The following is a 21,623-nucleotide window of genomic DNA, read 5'->3' as shown; positions in this document are numbered from 1 at the left end:
GGATCTGCTCTAAAATAATCTTAATCTTGTAATTACTGAAAATATGTCTAGTCATAACAAGTGACATTCATTCATAACCAAATATTTTTAAGATCATGAATATTAACAACATATATAATGCAATATTTAAATGTGTAATAAGTAAATAAAATTTTACGTGAATCACATTTGCAAGGTATTTTTTTAAAGCAATGTTTCATTTCTTTTGCTTTTTGCTATTATAGGGAATTAAATTAAATTAACATATTTTATTAAAATTTGAATTCATTCTCCGTGCTCACAGCTCAACTTAATTTGGGAAAATAAAGAAAAAAAAAGAGCTCTATGTCATCAATCGCTGAAGTGCAATTCATCCCACTTAAATGTAGATTAAACACATTTTTTATTCATTTGGTAAAAATATGCATATACTTAAGGTATTTTTTGCATATATTTGATTAATCTAAGGATAGAAAACATTGCATAAAAAAGATAGAAATATTTATAACATGCAGAACTAATAATCACTATATAATGCCATTTAGCTCCCATTGTTATAACAGTTTATTAATAATAACATCGATGGGGGGGGGGGTAATTTATTAATTTTATAGTTTTCGAAAAAATTTACATTAGTATAACTGTATTTATATTTTTAATTAAACAGTTCAAACCCGATAAGAAGAACCCCGCAGATCATAAACTACCAAACATCCATCCAGTAGTATGTGGTGGAGAATCCGGGATTTGCGACGACAATGATATGTTAATTGGAAACTAAGATTTTTTTTCTTAAATTTCTTTAAACTTTACAGTTTTCATAAATACTTCAACAATTTTCCATTCCGAAAATTTTAGCATTTACAGTTTATGTAAATATTCAGACTGAAAGAATTTAGATCGTAAGAGAATTTATCTCGATCGCGCGTGAAGTCATTCAACCATATTCGCCGGTGCGGACAGGAACAAGTTTCGATTTTCAAATACCACGTAATTCGGCATTTCTCTAGATATAAACTATGGCTGAAGGCTCAGGGTAGGAAATTTAATAAGAATAAAGTATTTTGTTTGTTTCGTTGCCATTTTATTCCGTGTTTCTTTTTATTGTGGGGAGAAAATCTTCTTTTATCCGTCGACGCTTGTTTTTATCCATGGGATTCCGTCAATTTTACATCGTCATCCTTAAGCAATGACACTTAACCTTCCTTATGGAAATTTTACATTCGTTCCGACCCGATTACTTTTATTTTTCTTATTTTTAATTTCGTGTAGTACTTAATTTTTTTTCGTAGGTCTGTCAATGACTTCTATTTCTTTTTGACAGTTTAATAAAAATGTGAGATCGAGAACAAAAGAACACAAAGGTTTTCATTTATCGCAATCAAGGATTGGTTTGAAATAGTGATCACAGATCGACCATTCTAAACTTAGCTTAACAGAATTGTTTACTTGTTATAAATACATGATAATTTTTTTTAAAAATATGATCTGGAAAATACCTTTCTATAAATAGAAAATGATTCATTTACATATCACCTATTTGATACGTGTTTGTAAAATAGTGATAGCTATTTTCAGCAATGAATACAGTAATGGCTACAATCAATTTTGTAATGTCACTGCATACTATATAAGCAAACATTACCTCTTAGTTGTCTTTTATTCACCCTTAACTTTTTCAGAAGGGTTAAACTATGCTGTGGATGTGACTTAAATATTGATAAAATTATAAAAAGATAAAATGGATAAATCAATTAAATGATAATGTAGTTAAGCTATCTATAAGAATCATATATACAAAACTGGTTATAAAGGTTTTGATAGTCTGACATTGTTTTAAAACTGATGTTAACTACTCCCATTTGAATAAATTAATTTTGAGTTAATATTCAAGAACATTCTGATTATATAATAATAAAGATGGCTTTAGTGCAAGAAACTGAAAAGTAAGTTTAAATGTACAAGGCTAAAATAATGAATAAAATAAGTAATGTTGACAGATGAGATAAGGTTCAGTTAAATTGCACTTTTAAATTTCTTAAGATTTATTAAGAAAAAAATATTTTAAAGATTATATGTTCTATTTTCTTTTTTGTTAATACCAATTAATTTATAGTGAAGATTTTAAACTTGTGGAATAATTGTTTGTTATGTTATCATTTCAAAATGCCTGCCAATGGTTTTCAATATATTTCATTTATATTTCTTGGATTGTATTTGCAGCAAATTAATCCTGCTGTCACTCCTCAATTTACAACAGCTGTTTCATTTTAATAATTATAATAAACATTTAGAAAATGCTTTTTTTAAAGTGATGCAAGTAAAATGTATCTCCAGATATTAGTAAAAATATATACTACGCTTTTTCTTGGCAGAGATGATTTGGCCACAGCCATTCTCAGACGTAAAGAAAGGCCCAATAGGTTGCTTGTTGAGGAGGCCATCAATGAAGACAATTCAGTTGTATCACTATCACAGGTATACACATTATATTTCTAAGATTAGCATAAAAAAAAATAACAGTGCAAAGAATTTTTGAGGAATGATACATGTTTATAAACAAATTTATATAGTAATGACATCAGATCTTTTTTCTAAATTAAATATTGTTGTTGTTCATGACTAAGTTTTTTGAAAAAAAATTGAAATTGCAGAAAAAAATGGACGAGCTCCAGTTATTCCGCGGAGACACAGTATTGTTAAAGGGGAAGAGGCGTAAGGAGACAGTGTGTATTGTATTGTCAGATGACACAGTCACAGATGATAAAATTAGAATAAACAGATGTGTCAGAAATAATTTACGTGTCCGTCTTGGAGATATTGTCAGGTTTGATTTCTTTTCCCTATATTTTACAGTCGAATAAAGGCTGTTTCCTCTAGCCCAAAATATGTATATTTTCTCATGGAATGCCCTGTGCACATTCTTCACCAGAACCATGACTTAACAGCAACTGACTTATATCAGCTAGATGATTTTAATTGCCTGAAAGACAGAAAGCTGTCCCTTTTGTCATAAAAGTGGCCTCTGTTATGTACTTTGCATTTTAAATTTAATTGAAATTAAATTTTTTTTATGAAATGTGTGGTTGGAATTTGATATCAGGTTTTCTCATTTTTATGCCCCCGCCATATAATGGCAGGGGCATATAGTGTTACCCTGTTCCGTCATTCCGTCATTCCGTCATTCTGTCATTCCGTCCTTCCGTCATCATCAGTTTCCGTTCATTATCTTAATAACCCTTGCACATATTGAACTCAAATTTGACATATGGATATGTCATGAGAAAATACAGGTCAGGTTCGAAATTGGTCATGGTTCGATGATTTTTGGCAGAGTTATGCCCCTTTTACATTGAAAATAATATGAAATTCTCAGTTTCCGTTCATTATCTCCCAAACGGTTCAAAACATTCAATTCAAAATTGACATATGGATATGTCATGAGAAAATACAGGTCAAGTTCGAAATTGGTCATGGTTCGATGATTTTTGGCAGAGTAATGCCCCTTTTACTTTGAAAATAATATGAAATTTTCAGTTTCCGTTCATTATCTCCCCAAGGGTACAACACATTCAACTCAAACTTGACATATTGATATGTCATGAGAAAATACAGGTCAAGTTCAAATTTGGTCATGGTTCGATGATTTTTGGCAGAGTAATGCCCCTTTTACTTTGAAAATAATATGAAATTTTCAGTTTCCATTCATTAACTCCCCAATGGTACAACACATTCAACTCAAACTTGACATATGGATACGTCAAAGGAATGCGCAGGTCAAGTTCAAATTTGGTCATGGTTCAATGATTTTTGGCAGAGTAATGCCCCTTTTACTTTGAAAATATTATGAAATTTTCAGTTTCTGTTTATTATCTCCCCAACAGTATTAAACATTCAACTCAAATTTGACATATTGATACGTCAAAGGAATGGGCAGGTCAATTTCAAATTTGGTCATGGTTCGATGATTTTTGGCAGAGTTATGCCCCTTTCACTTTAAAAATAATATGAAATTTTCAGTTTCCGTTTATTATCTCCCCAACAATATTTCACATTCAACTCAAATTTGACATATGGATATGTTTTTGGAATGCGCAGACCAAGTTCGAATCTGGTCATGGTTCAATGATTTTTGGCAGAGTAATGCCCCTTTCACTTTGAAAATGATATGAAATTTACAGTTTCTGTTCATTATCAACCCAACAGTGTTACATATTCAACTCAAAATTGACATATGGATATGTCAAAGGAATGCGCAGGTCAAGTTGGAATTTGGTCATGGTTCGATGATTTTTTGGCACAGTTATGTCCCTTTCACTTTGAAAATAATATAGATACATCTTAGGAATAAGCAGTTTAAGTTTGAATTTGGTCGTGGTTCAATGATTTTAGACAAACTTATCTTTCCTGAATGTTGGAAAAATTTTGAACTTTCAGTTTCAGCACTCATACTTTTGTGGTAATGTATATAGCCATTATGTTGGCTACAAATATGCAATATGCTATTTTTAAAAGGTTAAGACTGAATAATTTCAGTGCCTTGAACATTGTATAAAAATGGTTAAGACTGAATAATTTCAGTGCCTTGAACATTGTATAAAAATGGTTTGTGTTAACATTGAAAAGTTTTAAGGGCTTTGAACTTAGAATGAAAAAAATAATGTGTGCAAACAAATTTGGAACTAAATATTATAACATTTGAAATTTTGGCTGCATGCGGGGGCATCCGTGGCATGATGACACATTTCTAGTTCTGATTTATCCTGCTATATTTTCCTCTAAAAAAAAAAGCCAACATATGTTTTGAAAATTGAAAAAAAAAATCACTGGAATATAAAACTCTGCGTGTTTGTAATTGCCATAATCCTTATAAAAACCTGAAAGAATATTTAGTTATGATACTGTCATAGACTCTTGACAGTCCTAAAATTTAGATTCAAGATGTTGCAAAGTCTTACCCTTTAAGTATTTACATGATTTCAATTCAAGCAGTATATCTTATACTTGCAGCATTCAGGCTTGTCCAGATGTAAAATATGGCAAAAGAATACATGTACTTCCCATAGATGACACTGTAGAAGGACTCACAGGGTAAGAATCTTTAAAAATATTTTGTTAGTCAATGTCGGTATTACTCCAAGTTTATGTTGACTTTGTGTTGCAAGTTTCAATGGAGACCACCCTCAGGTTTAGAATTGGTTTATTCTAACATAAAAAGACGGTGACCTGGGAGCTTGATACCAGCATTGGTACCAGTAGACCAGTGGTCATTTTGTTTGGTTTGTGCGAGTTTCAGATGTTAAAGCATCAACTTGTTGTCATTTTGATACAGTTGTTAGTCTTTGTCAAATAGATCTTCAGTATTAATATTAGAAACATATTGTTAGTGTCACACATTTTTTTTATTGGGGGGGGGGGGATGATCATAAAAACATGCAAGTAGTACTCTTTATACTAAAATGTAATTATATAGTTCTGAATTCATTTTTCAGTAATCTGTTTGAAGTATTCCTGAAACCATATTTCCTTGAGGCATACAGACCTATTAAGAAGGGTGATATTTTCCTTGTACGAGGTGGTATGAGAGCTGTAGAATTTAAAGTCGTAGAAACAGACCCGTCTCCATATTGTATAGTAGCCCCAGATACAGTAATACATTGTGAGGGAGAACCAGTCAAACGAGAGGTATGTCAATTAATTTAGGTTTTGCTATATAAATCTTAAAATTTCTACTTATTTTTAGCTCACCTGTCACAAAGTGACAGGGTGAGCTTTTGTGATCGATTTTCGTCCGTAAACTTTTACTTTAAATGATATCTCCTCATAAACCACTAAGCCAATTTCATCAAAACTTCACAGGAATGTTCCTTTGGTGGTCACCTTTAAGAATTGTTCAAATAATTTAATTCCATGCAGAACTCTGGTTGCCATGGCAACCGCAAGAAAAAACTTTAAATATCTTCTTTTAAAAAGCCTTAAGAGCTAGAGCTTAGATATTTGGCATGAAGCATCTTCTAGTAAGTGTCTACCAAGTTTGTTCAAATAAAAGCCCAGGGGTCATAATTGGCCCCGCCCCAGGGGGTCATTGATTTTCCCTATATGCATATAGTAAAAACTTAAAAAATCTTCTTTTAAAGAACCCAAAGAGCTAGAGCTAAGATATTTAGCATGAAACATTTTCTAATGAGTGTCTACCAAGTTTGTTCAAGTAAAAGTCCCAGGGTCAAAATTGGCCCCGCCCCAGGGGTCATTGATTTTCCCTATATGCATATAGTAAAAACTTAAAAATATCTTCTTTTAAAGAACTCATAAAGAGCTAGAGCTAAGATATTTAGCATGAAACATGTTCTAATGGGTGTCTACCAAGTTTGTTCAAATAAAAGCCCTGGGGTCAAAATTGGCCCGGCCCCGGGGGTCATTGATTTTCCTTATATGTGTATAGCAAAAACTTAAAAAATCTTCTTTGAAAAAACCCAAATAGCTAAAGCTAAGATATTTTGCATGAAGCATGTTCTAATGGGTGTCTACCAAGTTTGTTCAAATAAAAGCCCTGGGGTCAAAATTGGCCCTGCCCCGGGGTGCATTGATTTTCCTTTTATGTGTATAGCAAAAACTTAAAAAATCTTCTTTGAAAAAACCCAACTAGCTAGAGTTTAGATATTAAGCATGAAACATCTTCTAGTGAGTGTCTACAAAGTTTGTTCAAATAAAAGCCCTGGGGTAAAAATTGGCCCCACCCCGGGGGTCATTGATTTTCCCTATATATGTATAGCAAAAACTTAAAAATCTTCTTTGAAAAAACCCAAATAGCTAGAGTTTAGATATTAGGCATGAAACATCTTCTAGTAAGTGTCTACAAAGTTTGTTCAAATAAAATCCTTTGGGTCAAAACTGGCCCCGCCCCAGGGGTGTCATTGTTTTTAACTATATGTGTACAGTAAAAACTTAAAAAATCTTCTTTTAAAAAAACCCAATGAGCTAGAGCTTAGATGTTTAGCATGAAACATCTTCTTATGGGTGTCTACCAAGTTTGTTCAAATAAAAGCCCTTGGGTTAAAATTGGCCCTGCTGGGGGGGACAAAGGGGGGAGGGGCTATATACAGGTGAGCGTCCTCAGGGCCATCATGGCCCTCTTGTTTCCCTTCTACATATAGGTCAGGTAATGTATCCATTCCCAACCACTTGTCTGCTTCCTGGAACTTACCCACTACCAGTCTCATGTGAAAACATCACCAACCATATGCCTAAAACATTAGGCCTTGAATGAAGACACTCTCTTAAATGATCCGAACTCTTGTTTGGCAAAGTTTAGGGCTTAATACTCATCCCATCCCCTCCCCTTTAAAATAGTATAGTTTCACTATTATTTGAAAAAAAATCTCCATATTGAAGCATTATTAGCAGATGTAGATGAGATTGATCAGTTGCATGGACCCTGGACCCGCTCTAAAATGCCCTTGAGAGTCCTGATTAATGTTAAAAGTATTTGAAATATTGAACGCCATTCTTCTGATTTCTTGCACATGTGATGGCAAATCTTCCGCAAATACCCTTGTTCTATGATTGAATGTATATTGTTTGTATTAAAGGAGGAAGAAGAACAACTAAATGAGGTAGGGTATGATGATATTGGAGGATGTAGGAAACAGCTCGCTCAAATCAAAGAAATGGTAGAACTTCCTCTCAGACATCCACAACTTTTCAAAGCTATTGGTGTTAAGGTAAGTTATTAAGATATTAGTCTTCACTTTTCACTGAAATGAAATTAGCTATCAGTTCACAATAAATAGTTTGTAGCCAGTGTTGACAGAAGCAAATATCATGAACATATAAAGACGGTTTAAAGAAATTCTGGTTTCAATGAAGTTTTTATTATTGCTAGAAGAAAATTTTGTATCTAGCCTGCTGCAATGTTTATTAGATTTTAAATTATTTGTTGAAGGTAATCATCATCATATTTATATCTAATTCTTTACATTTCTACTATATATATTTGTTTTTGTTCACTTGAAAAGAAGGATCAGTTCATATGTCATATTATTTAAGCTGTGAAGTAAAAAATTGCCATGACAAATGTAAATTCTACAATTGAAAAAGATTATGTAATGAAATATCCAGAAAGGCAGTACATTGTCTTCATTATGTTAGAAATTGCATTTTTTTAATTGTAAAAAAAATATCATTATTTTGTTACTTACAGCCACCTAGAGGTATTTTATTGTATGGGCCCCCTGGTACAGGTAAAACACTGATTGCCAGAGCTGTGGCCAATGAGACAGGCGCATTCTTCTTTCTCATCAATGGTAAGCATTTAGAAAAATTTATGCGTGGACGCCTTTTTATTCAAATGGTTTGTGGCTTTCATTCCCTTTGTAAGTAACTTATGTATATGAGTTTTTGAGCTGTAGATCAAATGATCAACCCTTTGGGCTTTAACATGAAAATCTTCCAAAGTTTACAAATGAAAAACGATGATACTTAAAAATAAATTTCAAAAGTACATTATTGCTAGAAAGAAAATTTTGTATCTAGCCTGCTGCAATGTTTATTAGATTTTAAATTATTTGTTGAAGGTAATCATCATCATATTTATATCTAATTTTTTACATTTCTACTATATATATTTGTTTTTGTTCACTAGAAAAGAAGGAAAGGATCAGTTCATATGTCAAATTATTTAAGCTGTGAAGTAAAAAATTGCCATGACAAATGTAAATTCTGTGATTGAAAAAGGTTATTTAATGAAATATCCAGAAAGGCAGTACATTGTCTTCATTATGTTAGAAATTGCATTTTTTAAACTGTAAAAAAAATATCATTATTTTGTTACTTACAGCCACCTAGAGGTATTTTATTGTATGGGCCCCCTGGTACAGGTAAAACACTGATTGCCAGAGCTGTGGCCAACGAGACAGGCGCATTCTTCTTTCTCATCAATGGTAAGTTAGCATTTAGAAAAAGTTTTGGTGGACGCCTTTTTATTCAAGTGGTTATGGGTTGTGGCTTTCATTTCCTTAGTAAATAACTGCTATGTATATGAGTTTTTGAGCTTAATGTAGATCAAATGATGGGTTCTGCTTAGGTACCTTTGGGCTTTAACATGAAAATCTTCCAAAGTATTACAAATGAAAAACGATGATACTTAAAAATAAATTTCAAAGTACATTATAGTAATATTTTAATTCACCCTGTTGAGATCTGGCCCAGATTCACCCCAACAAGAACAATTTTAGACCTGAAATGAAATGTTTTGAAAATGTACAAACTAATTGTTAATTTGGACACCATTTTAGGGGAAGATAACATTCATTAACAAACCAGTTTGTTTACCAAAATTCATCAAAATAGGGATTAAACCAACAATACTGGATTTGTTCAAAGTGGTGATACAAAATTATATCTTTGTGATGTGTTAATAGCTCACGCTATTTCTGATGTGATTTACAGGTCCAGAGATAATGAGCAAGTTAGCTGGAGAATCTGAGAGCAACTTGAGAAAAGCTTTTGAAGAAGCAGAAAAGAACTCCCCGGCAATTATTTTCATTGATGAATTGGATGCTATTGCACCAAAGAGAGAAAAGGTAATACTTTTATCAGTTTGGGAAATACATTGATATTCTCTTTAAAATTGACAAAAATTGTTCAAATTATTTTCCGATGCATATAAAAACCTTGATCTGATCAATTTGTTAGAACCTGTCAGCAAGATTATGTATACTTTAGCTTGTTTTGATGCTGCATTGGGGGAAGCTGAAGATGACAATTTCTCCTTCTTCGAGTGTCTTGGCCATATAACAAATCAAGGCAGCTGAATATGCTTCTTTATGATCCAGATTGGTGAACACTGACCTGCTGCACATATTATTTGCTGATGTATTTATGTTTTTCCCTGTCAGACAATCTACAGTTTTAGCCCGGAGAGGACAGCATTTCAATGAAAATATATTTAACTTGTAAATAATGAACATATTTAAACTGTTTACCTTTAGACACATGGAGAGGTGGAACGTAGAATTGTATCACAGTTGCTGACTTTGATGGACGGTCTTAAACAGCGTGCACATGTTATTGTAATGGCGGCAACAAATAGGCCCAACAGTATTGATGCCGCTCTAAGACGATTTGGTGAGTTTGATGCTAATGAAAAGTTTATTTTGTAGACGCATGGAGAAGTGGAGAGACGTATTGTTTCTCAGTTGCTAACACTGATGGACGGTCTTAAACAGCGGTCACATGTTATAGTCATGGCCGCTACAAATAGACCGAACAGTATTGATACGGCATTACGAAGGTTTGGTGAGTATGGCATATAACAAAATGTACCCCAGTGCTTGATTTATTGGAGCGCAAAATTATCCATTTCCTGAAATGCTTGGATTTTAAAAGGAAACGATTCAGATTTTTTGGTTTTCATGTTTTGTTGCCATCTAAACAGGTAGAAATTTCATGTACCAGAATTGTGTTTATGAACTATGTTCTTTTCCAATTATGCTAGGAAGCTTTTTCTAGCAAGATTTACAAAAAAATGTAAAAACTGCAAATAATCAATGATTAAGACCTATTATTCATTGGTTCTTTATTGTTAAAGAATTTCTGGCTAGAAGTAAATTTTTCCAAATTTGTAAATCTTACTGACAAAGTCAGCACACATAAAAACTCTTCATTTATAGATAAAATTAAAAATAAGTTATCAAAAAGCATCTTTGAAACTTAATTTTATATGCAGAAAAATTTCTTGTTTTCATCCTTTTTGTTTTGAGAAATTCTTTTTGATGATAGATCTAATGTTTTGATTTCTTCCTGCAATTAATTAGCATTTACCCAGCAACTGTTATTAAAGAACATTTATACATATATTCAGATATATTACCCTTAGCTTGCATATGTTTATGTATATGATTGTGCATTAAGCAATTTTTACCAGAATATATACTCCGAATAGATATATGTATAGCTAATATGCTGGCATAACTATGTTATGATATGAACACTGCTAAATTTGCTGTGCTTTTGATTTGGAATGTTTCATTGTTGATATTAGGAACTTAAAAATTCTTTTAATTTAGAACTGTCATTATTATAAGCAGTTTTATTATAAAAATGCTAAAGTTAAGCAGTGTCGATATTAGAGGTTTTGTGGGCGCTGATTTGATTTCCGACATAAACTACAACAATTTTGATTTGATAACTAAAAATGAACACGAAAAAAAGCCAGATTCAGTCCCTTTCTGACTAGGCGACTGTTTAGAGCATAAGCAGAATTGCCCATTAAAGATAAAATAGTACTTCATCACTTTTGAATCGAATAAAAAACAATGGATGTCAGGGTGTCAGAAATCAAGTTGAACAATTGGTGAATCGTTGTAGCAATAGTCAGTGTCTTGTCATTCTACCTACATGTAGATTTGAAGACAGGCCTAGCTTTATGCTTGTGACATAGACAAATCACTATTGCTGATGGCATTTAAATGATTAATGGCTACTATGATGCAAGTGAGATGCTGTTCAAACAAACAAGAATTTAATTATAATGTCATCATAATTATGCCAGTATTACTCAATATTGGAATTTCTTATGTTATAACATTTACCTTGAAAACGTTTGCATTTGAAGCTTATGGATGATTTACTAGTTTCATAATATTGGCTTGAATTGTTTTTAACAAATGTGAGTTAACACATACAATGCAGTCGCAGCTTACTTCAAAATGATATGTTTGTTTTTTACCCAAAACATCATTCCATATGATTTTACTTTCATGCAGGGTTTATTGCAAAGTTCTTATTATCAATTGGGAACTAACACCAGTGGAATTAAAAATTCTAAATGGAGAATGTTAGAATAATGGAAGTTACATAATTTTAGAATAATGAAAGCTACATATAATTTTAGAATAATTGAAGCTACATTTAATTTCAGAATAATTACAACTACATATCATAGAATAATGGAAGCTACATTTAATTTCTAGAATATTCGAAGCTACAAATAATTTCAGAATAATTGAAGCTATATGTAAAATAAGATTAAAATAGTGATGAAAGTTTTAACATTTACAATTCTCCCATTTTTTTCTATAAGGCATTAAGAAATTTCAGAAAACTGTAACCAAATTTCTATTTTTGAATTGGAAAAAAAAGATATAATAGCTCTAGGTCTTGGGAATGTTTCCCTTGGGGATTGGGGAGCGAGTACTTTTAAGATACTTATACTAGCATGATTAATATGTGGTTCAATACTAAATTAAGCATGTTGTCGTGAGCAGTGTGAGCTTGGTGTGTTTACAAATATACTTGTTTAATTGATGGTATTTACAATAGCACTGTATCAAATGAATTTTTCATAAATAAAAGTCTTGTGAACATATCTTATGATATCCAAGTTCGAAAAAGCTCTATTGTAAATCTGTTTTAAAAGGAAAGAAATAGAATTATAGATATGGTGATTAGACATATCAGAAATCAAAATCATTATTTGAAATTATTATATCATTAACGTCGATTAAAAAAAGTTTTTGATAAGAATTTGAAACTAATTATCCTGTGTTTCACTTAAGTATGTTAACAGATTTTCAGGGAAATCTTTTACTTTGACAGCTGTTTATGAAAATATTATAGAAATAGACAGATGACACACAGGGGACGTTGTTTTTTTTTTTTATCACCTGCATGACTTAGTTTGTTTGTTTATTTTTTGCTTATTTTATGAGAATGTACTGGTATTTATGACAGGTCGTTTTGACAGAGAAGTAGATATTGGTATCCCAGATGCAACAGGTCGTCTTGAAATCCTCAGAATCCACACAAAGAACATGAAACTGTCTGATGATGTAGATCTTGAACAAGTGAGAATTTTCTACAGTTTCAATCTTATATTTAAAAAAAGCTCACTAGCAAAAAATAAAGTTTATAGAGATACGAAAATAATTTGTTTTGCACTGACAAACACAAGGCTTAGCTGTCACTGACAATGTTTGAAATTGTTAATAATTTTGGTTGTTATTGATTTATAACAGGTTTTTGATGTATTTTTGGTCATTGGTTGAAAGGTGGTTAAGTTTTATTACACATTCGATCCTCAGGCCAGAGGAAATTTCATCATGCAGTTATGTTAAGTTATCATCGCTGATTCTGAAAATGTGTTGGATTATAAGTTGGTAGCTTACAGAGATTAGGTGGATCAATCTCAAAAATATAACTAAAAAATGTTATAATCAGCATATAATTTAGAAAACCAAAACATCCTCTTACCAAGAATTAAAATGTTTAAAAGCAGGAAAAGATTACAATTCTGAAATGATATTCTTCAAAGCATGAAATTCAATTCTTTATCACATTTTTACAGGTTGCGTCAGAGACCCACGGTCACGTTGGTGCTGATCTTGCAGCCCTGTGTTCAGAGGCTGCATTACAACAGATCCGAGAGAAGATGGATCTGATAGATCTCGAGGATGAGCACATAGATGCTGAAGTTTTGGATTCTTTAGCTGTAAACATGGATGATTTCAGGGTATGATAAGATTTCATATTTTGATAATAAAATATTTTTATTCATTATCTGTGATTCTACAAAATTCCTTGCTAAATGCTTTAAATAATGCTTGTCTTGTTGTTGTTTTTTCCCCACCTATGAAGTTTGAAAGTCATTGTGTGACCTTAATCGTGTCCTATGACCTTAACAGTGTTGATGGCTTTAAAATTAACTAAAAACCAGCATAATAGGTGAAACATTTATCCTTTTAAACATTAATATTGATACAACCTAGAAAGGATTTCAAGGAATAAGTGAGCAAACTGGATCTTTATTGAAATTTTGTTTGTTTTGTTACAGTGGGCATTGAGTAAGAGTAACCCAAGTGCTTTAAGAGAAACAGCTGTTGAGGTACCTACAGTTACCTGGGACGATGTTGGAGGTTTGGAGAATGTCAAAAGAGAGTTACAGGAACTTGTACAGGTTTGTATCCCAAATTATTAAAAATGTTTTCAAATGAATGTCAGTTAAAAACTAATACAGTTTAGTATTGTTAAAGAAACATTTAATAATAAAGTTTCAGTTACATTACTCAGCTTAGTGAACAGCAAGCTAAAAATGTGTTCAGAGTTTGTTGTGTAAATGGTGATTTAAGTATTGACTGGAAATAAAACTTAAATGTTAAAATACTGATTGAGATTATGAATTTTAAAAAAATCTTCCAAAAACCTCAAAACTTTCAATACAAGAAATCTTCACCTTATAAATGAACTCTCATTTTTGTTTAATTATTGATTTTGTTTTGGTAAAACATTTTGTGTCATTATTATTATATTAACAATTTATGCAACACATTTGACATTTTATTAATGTTTGTTTGTTTTTCCAGTACCCAGTTGAGCATCCAGAAAAGTTCTTGAAGTTTGGTATGACACCATCAAAGGGAGTCTTGTTCTACGGTCCACCAGGTTGTGGTAAGACGCTGCTGGCTAAAGCCATTGCTAACGAGTGCCAGGCAAACTTTATCTCTGTCAAAGGTCCAGAAATGTTGACAATGTGGTTCGGTGAATCAGAAGCTAATGTCAGAGAAATCTTTGATAAGGTAAATATTGTTTATTTGCAATAAAACTAATCTTGTTTTTAATAATAGTAAAAATATGTGTATGATACCAAAATATCAATAAATTAAAAAAAAAAATCATTGAATTTACTTAAGTTATGCTAATTTTTCCTGACCAAATCTGTTGATGAAAGTTTTTAAAACATTTTTAAAACAATTGAAACCATTCAAAAGTTTATCTTATATATAAACTGGAGAGATATTTTTTCTATCTAAGTTAAATGGTTTTCTTATTTACTTTAAGGCAAGATCAGCTGCACCTTGTGTTCTCTTCTTTGATGAGTTGGATTCTATCGCCAAATCTAGAGGTGGTAACGCTGGAGATGGAGGTACGTTATTGTGTTTCTTTGCTATATTTGAGCCGTGTCATGACAAAACCAACACAATGGGTTTGCGACCAGCATGGATCCAGACCAGCCTGCGCATCCGCACAGTCTGATCAGGATCCATGCTGTCCGCTATCAGTTTCTCTACTTGTTATAGGGTTTGTAAGCGAACAGCATGGATCCTGATCAGACTGCGCAGATCCATGCTGGTCACAAACCCATTATGTTGGTTTTGTCGTGGCGCAGCTCATTTGTATAATGACTTAAGTGGCCAAGTTTCTACTGTTACTTTAAATAAATAAAACACTCACTGCTATGGGTTAAAATTCAATCGGGGGATATAGAATCATGTCATGGAAAGAAGCTAACAAGCTTGCCAAAGGAAGGCTGATGGTTCTTCTGGTGATAGAAATGTTTTTATAGAAGGGAATATGTTAAATCATCATCTGCAAGTTACCATAAGTTGAGAAGTGGCAATATATGTATATACTTGAACTTAACATGACCGTGTGACAGCAAAGCCAATAAAAAGAAATATAATAGCATTTTGTCATAAATTTTCAAGTGTTTTAACTATTTGTGTCATCCGTTCAAAGTGTTTATATTTTGTTGATAGGTGGCGCTGCAGATCGTGTAATCAATCAGCTTTTGACAGAAATGGACGGTATGAATGCCAAGAAAAATGTTTTCATCATTGGTGCAACAAATAGGTAATTAAATAAATGTTGATATTTTTCTCTTTGTATCGAAATTCATTAAATTCATTATTCTTAATGCTGTAAGAGTGATAGCTTTGTGATGTGTAAGTTACATGATTTAAAATCAATTTCAGGCTAAAAGGGAAATTATTGGCATACATGTAATTTGCATTGAAGAAGTCAAACATATTCTTTTAGGATTGATGTTCCTTAGTTTTAGATAGATCAGACAGGTCTTTATAAATTACAGTTTGATACTTTGCGCATATTTTTTATGCCACAACTTGATAAACATGTTGTTTAAGTTAATCTTGTCAATTTTATTTCAGACCAGACATTATAGATCCAGCTATTCTTAGACCTGGTCGTCTTGACCAGCTTATCTATATTCCACTACCTGATGAGAAGTCAAGGATTCAAATCTTGAAGGCTAACCTAAAAAAATCACCAGTTGCTCCAGTAAGTTCAGTTAATGTTGCAAATTGATTTAATGGTTTTGAGTAATATCTGTAGATTTGAGTAATATTTGATTTTTTTTTTCATTTTCTCAAATTGTACAGAAAAATAATCTGTAAGCCCTTGCTAAATGTAAACAAAGAAAATATTTTGCACATCTTCACTATTATCAGGATTGCTGCACTGCATTTAAGTTTTAGTTTGACTTGGAACCTGATGAATTAAAAAAAATAAATTAATGCAATAACCAATAGTGAACATTGCCTAAGCAGCTCTTTATTTTGTTGACTTACCAAATGAAAGTTTTCATCTTGACATCTCCATGTCATAAATGGAAGCTGAACAATTCTTTAAGAAAGTCGGTAACAAAAATTTATTCTTAAAATCTGTGGCCAAAGTCATTTGTATATATAGAACTTTGTGCATTTGTTTTCAGGATGTAGATTTAGACTACCTGGCAAAGGTGACCCACGGTTTCTCTGGTGCTGATTTGACGGAGATTTGTCAGCGAGCGTGTAAATTGGCGATCCGTCAGTCTATTGAAGCCGAGATCAGGCAAGAGAGGATGAGACAAGATAACCCAGATGCCGACATGGTAAGTTAATGCCCCAATGTTATATCTAATCAGTTACGTTGATACTTATTAACGTAAAACTTTCCTATCAAAATTTGACCAAAATTCTTGTGATCTTAAAGGAACTTCAAAGTTTCAGTTTACTTTGAATTTGGAAGTAGGGAATTATCTTCTTTAGAAATTTCTACTGATTATACTGATGCTGGAAATTTTTTTAGTGTAACTGATACTTCATATATTATCATTAAACTTTTAGCATTTTCTGCTCATAAAACCTATGATAGATTATAATCTTTTTTGGTCCTTAATAACTTTTTTTGGTTCTGTTGGTCCTAAATAAAAATAAATGTTTGTTCATGATGACTTTATTAATTTTGTTCATACAGACTAAAAAAAACACCACCAATTCTTTTCATTTGTCAGGAGGTGGAAGAATACGATCCAGTTCCAGAAATTGTTCGCGCTCACTTTGAGGAGGCGATGAAGTTTGCCCGCAGATCTGTGTCGGACAATGACATCAGAAAGTATGAAATGTTTGCACAGACGCTGCAACAGAGTCGAGGCTTCGGAGGAAATTTCAGGTAAATATCATTATTATCCCACCTGTACTGTCTGATCATTGTCTGCGCTGTTCTTATTCAGTCTGTACTTATTTTTTGACCAAAAAAAATAAATATTTTTTGACAAGTTTCCTCAACTGTTATATATGGTTTTGTCCAGATTGAAAGATGGATAAGTCCATTTGAGATATTTAACATAGTATAGATTGGTTTAAACAATATTTATTTCTTCCATATTTTCAAACAAAATTTCAACCAAGATTGAGTAGAAAGCTTGAAACTCTCACCTGTTATTGGTTAAGTTCTAATGTTGCAATTTTGGGTGTGTTTTTGTCACTTTTTTCAACTGTGTCTTAATATTAAATTCTCATGGCCAGATTTGACATGTACATTTATGGTTCCGTATTATTTTGTTTCTGCATTGGGTTTGAGTTAATCAATACATGTACATTGCTGTACAGATCTTAAGTTCAGATCTCCCAGTTTTAAGGATCTTTTATTAGAAGTTAGTGTTTAAATATAGGGCATGTAGTTCATTCAACCATAATATTTAGAAAGACTGTAAGATTTGTGTCATTAATGTTGGTAAGTTGCCTTGCCTATTTTTAGTGTTTTGAAGATATAAATTTAGTACTGCTATTAAAATTGGCAGACATGTGAAAGTTATAAAGGAATTGCTCTACCTGGTGTGATATGATAAGTGTAAGCATCAATAGCAGTTGACTTTTATGTACCTGCTCCTGACCTTTCTACACCTTTATTTTTAAAGTTCAAAGTTTTTAGCTTTAAGTTTATTAAAACTATGACATGATCTTTTAAAAAAAATTGATACAGGCAGCCTACATATGGATATAAAGCATACATACGGCTGTATACAAACAGGCACACACCTGTGGTGAAATATATGAAAAACAAATAAAATTAGAGTAACCACATAAATAATTTTAATATTTAGTCATAACAGATAAAGCTGTGTTGATTGATGCCCTTATTATATAAAGACTTGATGAATTTTTAACTTACACTATTTACCATATTGATTTACTGGCATTGTTTTAAGTTTTTACTGTCTGATTTAAAAAAAAAATCCCCTGTCAGAAATTACTAGGAAAATCCCTGTATAGAGATTGTATTTATACTGTTTCATGAAGTTAATTTTGCAATAGAAACTTAAGCTTATTTTTGATTGCTAATTGAAATATTTATGTTGATGAGCTAAATACAACTGTACTGAATTTACTAATTTAACATGGGAAGAAAATTGCAGCATTAGAAATTTCTTGTACAATACCTTCATATAAAACAAAATGTTTTTTAGGATGGTTCAGTTCTAATTAGTTCAAATATTTCTTTACTTTTATGATGCTTGTACAGAATAAGATTTTAATGTATTCAAATGCATAGAAATTTATGTTTTTATTTAGCCCATTAATATGTAACATGTTGTATGAATTGACAGTGTTTAAGGGCAGTAATGTGTGTCATCCCTGTGGGTGAGATATAAAATTAATAAGTTACCTCCCTTTACTTGTCTGATGTTTGATTTATTTCCTGAATGCATTATTGCTGTATTTATTACCTCCCTTGGGAAGATGATTGTCAGTTTATTAGTGTGTAGACTTGTGTGGTCTGCAGCTGTGACACATAATTGTCAAGTGTCTACCTAGAACTACTGTATTTTGTCACGGCTCGAAATATATGCCTGACGAGCTGGGGACCACTACTGTCAACAACGGTATTAAAGTCACCTCTCAGGGCTCAATGAAACCCTGAAAACTTAAAATGATGAAAGACCAATGCACCAGTTATTGTGTCATATATGATTATATATTTGCTGGTTTGCAGGGGGAAAGAACATCTGTATGAATATAAGTTTAATTTCTAAGGGCTTTTTTTTTGGTAAACATTTTCAGAAGTGTTTGAATTATTTATTTAAAGTGAGCTGTAATGATTTATGAAAATTGTATGAATAAGTAATAAATATTGAAGGGATTTTTTCTTCATTCATATTTTTATTGTTACAGTGTATTACAAAGTAAAATATTAAACTGCAAGGTCATGACAGAAATGTTAATATTTTTTTATATTTTTTTTTTTTGGTACTGAAAATTTTGTTTTACTCAACAAAATGAGGCATTTGATTGAATTTAGGTATTTTATAAATTACGGTATACATCCTCTTTTATTTGCTTATTATCTATCATATAAGTGTATTGATATATATTATGAAAATCATTTTAACTCCCTGAAGATGAACACCACATGCCAACAGTCTAAGGCCAGATTATTCTGGATGTCCGTACTTTCTAATCGAACTTTGTACAATTGGCTAATCAATTAAAATCCAAAAAGTTTACAATGGACTATTCTAAGTTGAAAGCATGACAATTCCATAGTGTATAATCACCATATTAAAATGGGGTAAATGATAAACCATTACCCTTTGGGTACAGTAAATTTCACATAACATTCTTTGTATCTGAACATACTAAAAGTTTTTTCACAAAGTGTTTGTCATGGATTTGATGTGAATTGATGTGCCTTTAAAAACCCAGGCAACTGTATTAAATGAAAGTGCATCTTAGTATCAAACATTGTAGTGATTGATAATACATAACAGTAAAATTGATTGATCACCCATTAGGTCTTGTTTGTCCTACATACATTCACACTTTATTGTATGCAAATTATATGTACAAGATAGTTTTAGCGTTTTACTATGATAATAAAGATTTACTAGACTTGATTGAAATGTCGACTTAGTTTAGGTAGTTCATCCATCCATTATTCCTGAATAAAAAAAACCATAGCAGGAGTCCATAGGGCAAGTTTTAGGGTGTTTATTTTATTGCTGAGTACCAAACATTGATAATGATAAATAAGAATATTTGTTTTGATAGACTTATTGCCAGTTTGAAAATATTTTTGTCATTCACAAGTGGGCAGTTATTTAACAAGTGTTTCAGAATTTTGTACCATTCTACAAGTGAATGGCCATCTTCACCACATTTTTCGTTTAAAACATACATCTATAAGAATAACTTACAATAATTATTATAAGACTAATTTTTATATTGCTTTTCTATTTTTAGATTCCCAGGAGCTGCCGGGAACCAGGGACCAAGTCAGGGAGGCAACCCAGGGGGACAATTTGAGGAGGGTGATGACGATTTATACAGCTAAATACTAGACTGAAAACTTATCAATATTTATGATGACTACAAAACAAACGTGATCTTTAGTAAATATTTGAACTATTTATAAATATATATATATTGGAGGGAAAACACTAAGTTTTGTTCTGTTGGTGAATGATGGCGGATATGATAATGAAGACAGAGTGACAGTAGATTTGGTGAATGGATTTATGAACATTTCTTTATATAATTCTCTCTGTTTTAGGCTCCCCAAAGTGCTATGTTCATGCAATGTTGCTAAATTTATCTTTTATTTTTCTCACAATTGCATTTTTTGTTTCATATGTGCTCATATAAATTTAATCATTATTCAGGTGACATACATGTACACTATTGGAATTTCTTTATACTTTAGTTCTCTGTTTTTCATTATGTCTTTAACCTTATGGTCATGTTTGTTTAGTTTTTTTCCCCACAAATAATTAGAAATAATGTTGTTTGCTTACATTTGAAATGAAAATGACTTGCATATACATAAACATTTAAATATGTAATAAGAAAGAATGGTAATATCAAAAATACTTTTAGTATTTTATTAAAGAAAAAATTACATGTACAATAATTATAATTCATATGTTAAATTCTGGTGTTTAAAAGATGTAAAATGTTGATTTAATGTTTTACTGTTGAAAACTGATGGAAAAAATTCAGATGCACTTATAATTTCCCTAACTCTCAATCATTGAAAGTAAAATGACTTAGAAATTGGATAAACCTACAGTTATACTATCTTTGTCTCCATAAAAAGACAAGTGATAAAAAGGCAAATACATTATTTATTGATGTATTATTTAAAGTGACACCCTCTGGGTATTGTTTTCATGATTTTGTGTCAATAAATTTACTGAATATTTCATGTTTTTTTTCTTCTTTTCCCCATTCTGTTGTTTTAGAAGCATGATACTTGGCCCATATTTTTTAATTCCATACACATTGTAGAGGGATAAAAAAATTACATTTGATCTGATATGTTGTTTGTAAATTCTTTGAAGAATGGTGAGGCTATCATTCAATACTCTAAAAGTTGATCATGCAACTTTATATTTAATTATGCAAAGAAGATACTCAAACTTCACACATTTCTGCAGGATGCTAATCAAGTCCTTTAATTAGCATGTAATGTTAACTTGAATTCTTTCAGTGTGAGGAAGATAACCAAGTAGGTGGTTCTACTCTGGTACATATGCGTGCCTGAAATAATGAATAAAGGGAATCTGAGGTCTTCCTCAACCAGTAAGGCTG

At 31.7% G+C, this 21,623-nt stretch overlaps 1 protein-coding gene across 4 annotated transcripts; it reads left to right on the top strand.

The window, feature by feature from the left end:
* The first annotated feature begins 856 nt into the window (after positions 1 to 856).
* LOC132743610 (transitional endoplasmic reticulum ATPase) lies at positions 857 to 21,232 on the top strand. 4 transcript variants are annotated; one of them, XM_060732144.1, is made up of 19 exons: positions 857 to 1,015; positions 2,355 to 2,457; positions 2,634 to 2,806; positions 4,990 to 5,070; positions 5,472 to 5,664; positions 7,569 to 7,700; positions 8,180 to 8,282; positions 9,427 to 9,560; positions 9,969 to 10,104; positions 12,712 to 12,824; positions 13,325 to 13,489; positions 13,811 to 13,933; positions 14,340 to 14,552; positions 14,815 to 14,899; positions 15,513 to 15,606; positions 15,924 to 16,053; positions 16,487 to 16,645; positions 17,048 to 17,205; positions 20,277 to 21,232. In XM_060732144.1, exons 1-19 carry the CDS (start codon positions 999 to 1,001, stop codon positions 20,365 to 20,367), a joined length of 2,403 nt encoding a protein of 800 aa, XP_060588127.1. In that variant the 5' UTR covers positions 857 to 998; the 3' UTR covers positions 20,368 to 21,232. The 4 variants fall into 4 exon arrangements, with proteins under 4 accessions (XP_060588127.1, XP_060588125.1, XP_060588124.1 ...); XM_060732142.1 differs by lacking the exons at positions 857 to 1,015; positions 9,969 to 10,104 and adding exons at positions 1,771 to 1,925; positions 10,140 to 10,275; XM_060732141.1 differs by lacking the exon at positions 857 to 1,015 and adding an exon at positions 1,772 to 1,925.
* Positions 21,233 to 21,623: the final 391 nt, after the last annotated feature.

This window comes from Ruditapes philippinarum, unplaced genomic scaffold, assembly GCF_026571515.1.
Source record: "Ruditapes philippinarum isolate M1 unplaced genomic scaffold, ASM2657151v2 ctg1387_1_1_1_1, whole genome shotgun sequence".
Taxonomy (NCBI): domain Eukaryota; kingdom Metazoa; phylum Mollusca; class Bivalvia; order Venerida; family Veneridae; genus Ruditapes; species Ruditapes philippinarum.
This window is presented reverse-complemented; position numbering and strand designations above follow the sequence as displayed.

Coding starts and splice junctions, on each gene's coding strand:
- LOC132743610 (XM_060732142.1), top strand. CDS start 1,900: ATGGCTTTAGTGCAAGAAACTGAAAA. Junction 2,807..4,989: donor CGTCTTGGAGATATTGTCAG/GTTTGATTTCTT, acceptor TTATACTTGCAG/CATTCAGGCTTGTCCAGATG. Junction 12,825..13,324: donor ATGATGTAGATCTTGAACAA/GTGAGAATTTTC, acceptor ACATTTTTACAG/GTTGCGTCAGAGACCCACGG.